We start from the raw sequence: 10,523 nt of genomic DNA on the forward strand, positions 1-10,523 counted from the left end.
GTGTGTGATGTAGATTTTACCAGACTTTTAATTCTGTTCTCCGTATTTGCAGCGTTTTCAGGCTTACACTTTCAGTATTTACAGGCCTGTGCTCGATGGATCAGAAAGCTGTCTGATAACAAACCATATCTGTGTGTGTGTGTGTGTGTGTGTGTGTGTGTGTGTGTATTACCCTACCTCACTGCCCCTCCCCCTCTGCAGAATAAACTGTTAGGAAGTGAAAGTGAAAGTGAAAGTCGTCTCCATTTTGTGTGGAGGGGAAAATACAGCATTTCAGGAGTAAAAACACAGTGAGTATCTACATCTAAAGCTATAATATATAAACACACTGAATGTACACTAGAAGCAGAAGAGTTTTGTGGGTTTGTACTGAAGTTTGAATGTACACAGGTTGTTTTATGACTTGATACAGAGACTATTTCCTGTAAGTGAACTCTGTGCTGATACAGGGTTTGATTTAACACACCGATGTTGGAGTGAAGTAAACGTGTGTCCTGCTGTAATCTGGAGAAGGAGACATGACCTCCAACATGAGTGTGTCTGGAGAACAGGACTTAAAGAGAGACGAGAGGTGAGTTACTTTTCCATTCACCAGCAATAAACACACACCGTCTCATGGAACAGATCTGTATCTCTAAACACTCACTAGTGTACAGAGGAACTAGACTTTGGTTTAAGGTGTTTAATAGCAGTATATCACTGATCTGATATAAGTACAGTTTAGAGAAACCATTCACTGAGAGAACAGTAAAAAGGACTGTGTAATGTGGAGGAGAAGAGCAGCGTAGCTTTGAGTCAGTGAACTCTACAGGCTTTAAGACCCAACTGAGTCAGTTATCTGTGATTGGGACTCCTGACGTCAGTGTAATTCCTGAGGTATGAGGCGTGTCTCCTGTTTGAATAAGTGTGCAGACTGGAGCTGAATTAAAAAGATGGAATTATTGGTGTTTAATGATGAACACATTGTGTAACAGTGCTGAGACAGCAGAGTATCAATTATTGCTGATATTTCTGTTTAATTCTAGAATGATGAAGAGAAAGAGATCAGACTCACCAGAACCCAGCTGTGTGTCCATGAAGGGTGACGCGTCAATGGATTGTCCAATTTACTTCAGAGACGGAGCCAGTTCTCCTGATGTGAGGTCAGTACAGTGAGGTGTTTTACAGCAGTGTTCCACCTGATCAAACTCACTGGTCTCATTCTGAAGCCCTTCATGATCTTTATCAGGTGTTGAAGCAGTAAAACACTAAACTGTGCAGTGCTGCAGCTCTCGGACTGGCGGTGAGGAAAACTGCTTTAAGAGTTCAGTTCAGCCTGCAGTCCCTGAGCTGGAGGGTCTGTGGTGCTACACAACAACATTTACACCTGGACATTAATGACTAGATCACTATTTTATTCATAAACATGTTAGTGTCAGTGAGAAATCCTGAAATCAGTGTATTTTGTTAAGAGGATAGTGTTAAATATCTGTCTCTGTATGTATTAGTGTGTGTTGTGCAGCTATGAATACATATAGTCTATATTACATCATGTGTTTTATTTCTTCACAGACCACAACAGAAGAAATCAAACCTCAGCAGAAATCAGTTGGACTCCATATTCAAGGTGTGTGTCTTTTTAATGTGTGTAACTTGTGTGTGAGCAGGGTGAAGGTTTTTTTTATTTAAGATCATTACAATTTATAGAAGTATTGATGTGCAGCAGCATTATGGGTAATCAGGCAGAATTTCAGCTGTAACTGCGGGAATAGAAAGAGACTTTTATTCTTTTTTATAAAATAAAAGCATCTCTCAGTGTGTAACATTATAATATTTAGATGTGTTCCTGTGTGTTTCTAACCAGGAGCTGGAACACAAAGTCATCAGTCTGATAAAGAATGAGCTGAAGAGGTTTAGGAGGCTCCTGAGTCCAGATTACCCAGCATGCACTGAGAGGGAGGTGGAGGATGAGGAGGATCTGCACGGTGTCAGAGACGGAGCGCTGAAGATCACACTGCACGTCCTGAAGAACATGAACCACACAGATCTCGCTAACACACTGCACAACAGTAAGAGCTCTGAGTCATGGCTTTATTCCGTCAGGTTCACTTCAGAGAGAGGAAATAGGTTTAGATAGGAACACTTTTAGTTTGAAGTTTGAGTTTAGTATCATGTACATCTGCTGCGTTTCTGTTCTGTTCGTGGTCCAACTTGTGGTGACTCTGTACAATGGTCCTGTTCCTTCAGGAATATTTAGTACATGACTCAGGAATGAACAGCAGCATTTGAATTTTACATTTAATCCTGTGTTCAGTGATTTTACATTAAAACATGTTATTACTTTGTTTATTAGAACTCGCCTCTGTGTATCAGACAAAGCTGAAATCCAGCCTGAGAGAGAAGTTTAAAAGAATTAATGAAGGAATCTCACAGCATGGAAGCTCAGCACTTCTGAATGAGATCTACACAGAGCTCTACATCACAGAGGGTTTTAGTGGAGACGTCAATAATGAACATGAGGTGAGACAGATTGAGACAGCGTCCAGGAGACCAGCAGCACAGGAGACACCCATCAAATGTAATGATCTCTTTAAAGACGAGTCCATCAGAAGAGTGCTGACTAAAGGAGTTGCTGGAATTGGAAAAACAGTCTCTGTGCAGAAGTTCATTCTGGACTGGACTGAAGGAAAAGCAAATCAGGACGTCACCTTCATGTTTCCACTTCCCTTTAGAGAGCTGAATCTGATGAAGCAGAAACATCTCAGTCTGATGGATCTTCTTCATCACTTTTTCCCTGAAATGAGAAAACTACAGTTAATAGACTCCTACAAAGTGGTGTTGATCTTTGATGGTCTGGATGAGTGTCGACTTCCTCTAAATTTCCAGAAGAATGAGAGACTGTGTGATGTGACAGAGTCAGCCTCAGTGGATGTGCTGCTGACGAACCTCATCAAGGGGAATCTGCTTCCCTCTGCTCTCCTCTGGATAACCTCTCGAGCAGGAGCAGCCAATCAGATCCCTCCTGAGTGTGTGGACCAGGTAACAGAGGTACGAGGGTTCAGTGATCCTCAGAAAGAGGAGTACTTCAGGAAGAGGATCAGTGATCGGAGCCTGGCCAATAAAATCATCTCACACATGAAGTCTTCAAGAAGCCTCTACATCATGTGCCACATCCCAGTCTTCTGCTGGATCTCAGCCACTGTTCTAGAGAGAATGCTGGGTGAAGCAGAGAGTGGAGAGATCCCCAAGACTCTGACTCAAATGTTCACACACTTCCTGATCTTTCAGATCAAACACAAGGACCAAAAGTACCATCAGAAATGTGACCCTGATCCTCAGCAGACCAGAGAGAGTATCCTGGCACTGGGAAAACTGGCTTTCCAACAGCTGGAGAAAGGAAACCTGATCTTCTATGAGGAAGACCTGAGAGAGTGTGGCATTGATGTGAGAGAAGTGTCAGTGTACTCAGGAGTGTGTACCCAAATCTTCAGAGAGGAGTTTGGGCTTCACCTGGGGAAGGTGTTCAGCTTTGTACATCTGAGTGTTCAGGAGTTTCTGGCTGCTTTATATGCATTTCTCTCCTTCATCAGCAGAAATGTAACAGAACAACCAACCACTGATCTGTCTGATCTTCTCAACAAGTCAGACATGTCTGATCTCCTCAGGAGTGCAGTGGACAAGGCCTTACAGAGTGAGAACGGACACCTGGACCTGTTCCTCCGCTTCCTTCTGGGTCTCTCACTGGAGTCCAATCAGACTCTCTTACGAGGTTTAATGCCGCAGACAGGACGCAGCTCTCACAGCAAACAGGAAACAGTCGAGTACATCAAGGAGAAGATCAGGGAGAATCCATCTCCAGAGAAATCCATCAATCTGTTCCACTGTCTGAATGAACTGAATGATCATTCTCTAGTGCAGGAAGTACAGTCTTACCTGAACAGAGGAGGTCACAGTCATCTCAGTGGAACCAGACTCTCTCCTGCTCAGTGGTCAGCTCTGGTGTTTGTGTTATTGAACTCAGATCAGGAGCTGGATGAGTTTGATTTGAGGAAATATGACCCATCAGAGGAATGTCTTCTGAAGCTGCTGCCAGTGGTCAAAGTCTCCAGAAGAGCTGTGTGAGTATTTTTATTTATAAATGTATTACTGCATGGTTTATTATTTTAATGTAACACTGAACTGCACTGTTTGGATTAATGCTGGTTAATAATTACTCTAATCATCTTTAAACAAACCTCTGGTACTGTTAAAGAAGAGTTTCACTCTTTACACCAACACGTTACGTCTGCACTGAGGGCGGGGCCATGTGGACAAAACCTTCTATCACCATTTATTACCTTTTCTCTAAAACTGATGAAGAAATTATCTCTACAGAATAACTGCATGTATTCATCACTGCTTTTTGATCAATTTGTGATCTAAACACCAGTGAAAGGCACTTTTTCTTTTCTCCTTTCATTTGAAAGTTACATTGAACAGAACTTCACAAACGAGAAGAAGAAAAACAGAACACTGTCACCATGGGAACAATATGAATACAACATCTGACATTGGTGATATAGAGGATATAGGAAAATATCTATCCATAGACATGATTGATTATTCTATTTTCTGGACCTATGATGTGTATCAACGTATCATATCGCCCAATCTGCACTGAGGGACACATGTGAGAGTGTCGTGGAAAACAATCTTTCCAACCTAAGTTAAAGACTTCAGAGACAGAGGGTTTGTAGATGCCAAAGGTCATCAAACTTTATTGAAACAACAAAGTGAGACAGTCTGCAGAAAGTCTGAATTAAACACACACACACACACACGTCTTTATATACTTTTCTGAAGCAGTTAAATTATCCCTAGGCGGGGCATTAACCTCTTCTTTCTGAAAACAAACCAATCTCCATCGCCGTAATGAATTATTCATATCTATATGATACATTACATTTGTGGTGCATGCGTTGTTAGTTGGATTTTCTTATGGTTTTATTGGGACAAGGTCATTTTTTGCAGCGCATGCGCCTTGCGTTGAATTTTCTGAAAGGTTTCATCAGGACAGGATTTTTACCTTGTCCCAAAATTCACCCTTATGCCTTAATGACTTTCTGACTTTAGTCCCAGCCTGGTACACTTCATTCTGGAAGTCTGATCTGTTATTGTGACACTGGTATTGAAGCTTAAAGGGCCTTGATTGGAAACACAGTTCTGGTGAATGTCTAATTGCTCATTTATTGCCAGAATAAAGCTGTTTTAGACAAAACACACGGTTCTTCTAACTCAGGTTAGACAGGACATACAGAGATACAGAAAAACACCTGATGTTCAGTAACACATAGATGTCTTCTAGCTCACTACACACTTACAACAGAACTTGATTAAAACTCTTCTGTGCTTTTTCACTTTCACACCGACCTTGTTTGGTTTGGACCGATCAGACTTTCTCTTTAGATTGGATCTGGTGTGGGATTAGTTTACAGGATGAAAGAGGATTGTCCTCGAGGACGGATTTCCAGTTAGCAAAAATATCATAATCCCTCTGTGCAGATCAAGGGATGCGTCCTGTTTACAACTTTAATCTCTAACAAAAAATGTGTGAATATTTACCATAAACAAACAAACAAATAAATAATGCATGCACTGTGTGAGACGGATTTCCAGTTACTCGTCAATTTACTCCACACACTCTCTCACACACACACACTCACTCACACACACACACTCTCTCTGTCTCTCTCACACACGCTCACACACACACACACAGACTCTCTCACACACACAGACTTTTTTACATGTACGTCCCTTAAAAATGGTTTCCATTATTCAAACGAAAACCCTTCTGATTTCATTTCAGTAATAATAATGATAATAAATAATAATAATAATAATAATAATAATAATAATAATAGTAATGCTGATGTGGTGTCCTGTCCTCTGATTTGTGTGTGTGAGAGAAACACACTCACATTTCTGTTACATGGTAAAGAGTAAGTGTATTATGGCTGTGTGTGTTTGAGATCAGTGTTCTGATATTTCATCATTTCTCTTCCAGTCTGTGTTGGTGTGATCTGACAGAGGAAAGCTGTAGAGTTCTGTCCTCAGTTCTCTGATCAAACTCCTCCAGAGTGAGAGAACTGTACCTGAGTCACAATAACCTGCAGGATTCAGGAGTGAAGCTGCTCTCTGCTGGACTGGAGAATCCACACTGTACACTGGAGATACTGAGGTACACACACACACACACACACACACACACACACACACACACACACACACACACTGTACACTGGAGATACACACACACACACACACTGTACACTGGAGATACACACACACACACACACTGTACACTGGAGATACACACACACACACACACACACACACACACACACACACACTGTACACTGGAGATACACACACACACACACACACTGTACACTGGAGATACACACACACACACACACACTGTACACTGGAGATACACACACACACACACACACACTGTACACTGGAGATATATACACACACACACACACACACACACACTGTCACTGGAGATACTGAGGTACATGCACACACACACACACACACACACATACTCTCTCACACACACACACATACTCTCTCACACACACACCCACACAAACACACCTACTCTGTCTCACACACAAACACTCCCTTGTACTTCCCTTAAAAATGGTTTCAATTATTATAAAGCATTTATTCAAACAAAAACCCTTCTGTTTTCATTTCAATAATAATAATAATAATAATAATAATAATAATAATAATAATAATGTTGTGGATAAAAATGACATGAAATAAACATGAGGGAGACTTAGTATGAGTAATATGTAATTTTATTGATAATTCACAGGACTGGTGGGTGCATAATCTTGAGGAGAGCGGTGGGGGGGGGGGGGGGGGGGGGGGTGCGTCCTGGGGACATGGGATAGTCAGCGAAGGTGAAGTGAGAGGACCACTGAGAATGGGGCGGACTGACAGGTGAGAAGAGGGAAGAATGGTCGGGGCCCAGGTCAGAGAAGGTGACATCTTCCTCAGACTGAAAGCTGGCGGGGGGTTCTGGCTGGGTAGAGGTGTCAATACACATGTTCACGGAGCAGATTCTGTATCGGAGAGGGGGGGGGACCCCGCATTTCCATTTCCAGAGGGGGTGCTGCAAAGAAAGTTAAGTAGCACCATGATATCAGCAGTGAGATGCACAAGCTGATAATGAGTGTCCAGATCGAGATCCAGAACCAGATCCAGTAAAGGGGAGTAGAAGGAATGACAATGGGCACGTAGACACACAGAAGCGGTATTAAGCGGATATTGACGAATTGGATTCACACTTTAGAGATCTTTAAGAGTACTACACTATGGTTTATTAGTCGAAGAGTCAAAAAGAAGTATAAGAGCTGAGGAGTGCTAACACACACACACACACACACACACTCCATTATAACTTTATAAGAATAATAAAAAGGAGTATTAAGATATTATAAGGGTAATATGAATGAATGAATGCCTTTTATTGTCACTATACAAATGTACAATGAAATTAAGAGCCACTCCTTTTTGTTCCGTGCACACATGTACATTCAATAAACAAGAAGAATAAACAGATAAATAAACAAGATAAACAAGATATTGGGGTGGATGGGGGAGGTACTATGAAATTCACAGTTTTGAGACACTATATACATATGCTGTGAACTCAGTACATGTATGTGTTTATAATGGTAATAGCTTTCGGGAAGAAACTATTCTTAAATCTACTAGTGCTTGTTTTGATGCACTTGTAACATCTCCCTGAGGGCAACAGATTGAACAGATCAAAGCCAGGGTGAGAACTGTCCTTAATGATGGGTTTTTCCTCTGCTGAGGCAACGGTAGGTGTAAATATCCATCAGGGAGGGGAGAGGGCAGCCAATGATCTTCTGTGCTGCTCTTACTACTCTCTGAAGCCTCTTCCTGTCTGCTGCGGTGCAGCTACTCTACCACACCGTGATACAGTATGTCAGCAGGCTCTCGACGGACGAGCGGTAGAAGATCAGCAGCAGATTGGAGTCCAGATTGTACTTCCTGAGAACCCTCAGGAAGTGTAGCCACGTTTGAGCCTTCTTGATAACCGCTGTGATGTCTGTCCAGGAGATGTTTGCAGAGATAAGGATGCCAAGAAACCGGACGGTGTGGACCCTCTCCACACACTCACCATTAATGAAAAGGGCGGCCAGCTCAGTGTTGTGTTTTCTGAAGTCTACAATGAGTTCCTTGGTTTTCTTGGTGTTTAGAGTCAGATTGTTCTTTGAACACCAGGCTGCCAAGTTTAGGACCTCCTCTCTGTAGGCTGCCTCATCTCCTTTTGAGATGAGTCCGACCACTGTGGTGTCGTCAGCAAACTTGATAAGATTATTGTTGTGGACTGGTCTACAGTCGTATGTGTAGAGACAGTACAGGAGGGGGCTCAACACACAGCCCTGTGGAGAACCTGTGCTCAACGTGCGAGTGGAGGAGAGGTGGGGTCCGGGTCTCACTGTCTGGGACCGGTTGGTGAGAAAGTCCTTTATCCAGGCACACGTGAGGTGGGGGAGGCCAAGGGGGACCAATTTGGTGATGAGAATGTCAGGAATTATTGTATTAAAAGCCGAAGAGTAATCCACAAAAAGCATCCGGACGTAGCTCTGTTGCTGCTCTAGATGTCTCAACACGTAGTGGACAGCTATGGCGATAGCATCCTCTGTGGATCTGTTCGCACGATAAGCGAATTGAAAAGGATCGAAATCTGGGGGGAGGTAGTCCTTCATGTGCTGAAGAACCAATCTCTCAAAGCCCTTCTTGATAACTGGAGTGAGGGCCACAGGACGATAATCATTCAGGCTAGTGGTGGGCGACTTCTTTGGCACTGGGATGATTATGGCTGATTTTAGGCAGGCCGGGATGACTGCTTGGGCCAGGGAGAGATTGAAAATTCTGGTAAAGATGTGGGCAAGCTGGTGGGCACATGATCTGAGCACGTTACCAGGTACACCGTCTGGGCCAGCAGCCTTCCTGGGGTTCACTGCCAGAAACATCCGTCTAACATCGTGTTCCCTCACAGTAAGTAGAGTGGTGCAGGAACCAGAAAGGAATGGAGGCAGGGCTGGACTGGTACGGGGGCCAGATGAGGGTGGAGGTGGGGCTGGAGCAGATGAGTGCTGTTGTTGTGATGTTTCAAAGCGAGCAAAGAAGCAATTTAGCTCTTCTGCCAGCATCGCACTCAGGTCTCCTGTTGTCGCCTCACGTTCTCTGTAGTTCGTGATGTTCTGTATGCCTTGCCACACCTCCCGTTTATTTTTTCTGGACAGGTGGGACTCTATGCCCCTCTTATAGGCCGCCTTAGTTTCCTTAATACCACCTTTCAGGTTGGCACGGGCAGCTCTGTACAGAGCTCTATTACCAGCTCTATTATTATTAATATCGTATAATAATAGAAAATTCTTTATAAAAAAACAGAATAGTAGGATATGTAGGACAATAGAAGGGTAATATAATGATATTATGAAGTAGGAAGTACATTAAACCATTTTTCAAGCAGTATAACTATATATAAAATAGAGATATAGAGCATATATGAAAATAAATTATAGACTAGAAATACAGGAAAAAGTAACTTACTCATACTTCAGATGGTGAAGATTCTTTCTCACAAGGAAGGCCTTAATTTTAAGAGAAAACCATGAGGAGGCATTTATAAGGGTAGCTGAGTCAAGCTGCCCCCCCCCCCCATGCGAGATAATAGTGAGACCAAGGTCACTCGTTGTTTTGTCTCTCCACTTTTGAAGCTAATGGTAAATTTAAAAGCCCTGTTTTTTGAGCTAATGGTAAGTTGAATAGCCCTTTTTTAGAACATAATAGTAATGTAGATTAGCTCTTTTTTAACCCTATTGGTATTGATATCATAGTCTTTTTGAAACATATTGGTTATTTACTGTGTAAATACAGTATAAATACTGGAGCTCAAGCTCAGGGTGTCAGATCACTTCTGAGAATTCTCTTCGGTGTGGATCTCGTGTGGTGGAACGGAACCAATAAATCTGGACCCTTGCTTCTTCTCACTCACGGCTGGTGTCTTTTTTTCTATCTCCAACTGGGTTCAGAGGTAGATGTGAGTATTTGCTTCTATGTTGAATTTTAAGTGTTTTTGGGTAATAGGCTAAATTTGAGCCAGCAATAATGATAACAGTAATAATAATAATAATAATAATAATAATAATAATAATAATAATAATAATAATGCTGACGTGGTGTCCTGTTCTCTAATTTCTGTGTGAGAGAGAAACACACTCACATTTCTGTTACATGGTAAAGAGTGAGTGTATTATGGCTGTGTGTGTGTTTGAGGTCAGTGTTCTGATATTTCATAATTTCTCTTCCAGACCATGTTGGTGTAATCTGACAGAGGAAAGCTGTAGAGTTCTGTCCTCAGTTCTCAGATCAAACTCCTCCAGACTGAGAGAACTGAACCTGAGTCACAATAACCTGCAGGATTCAGGAGTGAAGTAGCTCTC

At 42.2% G+C, this 10,523-nt stretch overlaps 1 protein-coding gene across 5 annotated transcripts in view; it reads left to right on the plus strand.

The window, feature by feature from the left end:
- The first annotated feature begins 223 nt into the window (after positions 1-223).
- LOC128630608 (NLR family CARD domain-containing protein 3-like) overlaps positions 224-10,523 on the plus strand; it is a 15,877-nt gene continuing 5,577 nt past the window's right edge. For 2 of the 5 annotated variants that reach the window (XM_053679006.1, XM_053679009.1), the window contains exons 1-8: positions 264-290; positions 391-571; positions 1,026-1,142; positions 1,552-1,606; positions 1,844-2,048; positions 2,333-4,097; positions 6,026-6,199; positions 10,392-10,523. The exon at positions 10,392-10,523 is cut by the window's right edge and continues 42 nt beyond it. In XM_053679006.1, coding sequence (XP_053534981.1) covers positions 519-571; positions 1,026-1,142; positions 1,552-1,606; positions 1,844-2,048; positions 2,333-4,097; positions 6,026-6,083 — 2,253 coding nt within the window. In that variant the 5' untranslated portion in view covers positions 264-290; positions 391-518 and the 3' untranslated portion in view covers positions 6,084-6,199; positions 10,392-10,523. Of the gene's footprint in view, positions 291-390; positions 572-1,025; positions 1,143-1,551; positions 1,607-1,843; positions 2,049-2,332; positions 4,098-6,025; positions 6,200-10,391 lie in introns of all 5 variants that reach the window. The other 3 variants (XM_053679005.1, XM_053679007.1, XM_053679008.1) reach the window with 3 other exon arrangements.

Source organism: Ictalurus punctatus, unplaced genomic scaffold, assembly GCF_001660625.3.
Source record: "Ictalurus punctatus breed USDA103 unplaced genomic scaffold, Coco_2.0 Super-Scaffold_100058, whole genome shotgun sequence".
Taxonomy (NCBI): Eukaryota; Metazoa; Chordata; class Actinopteri; order Siluriformes; family Ictaluridae; genus Ictalurus; species Ictalurus punctatus.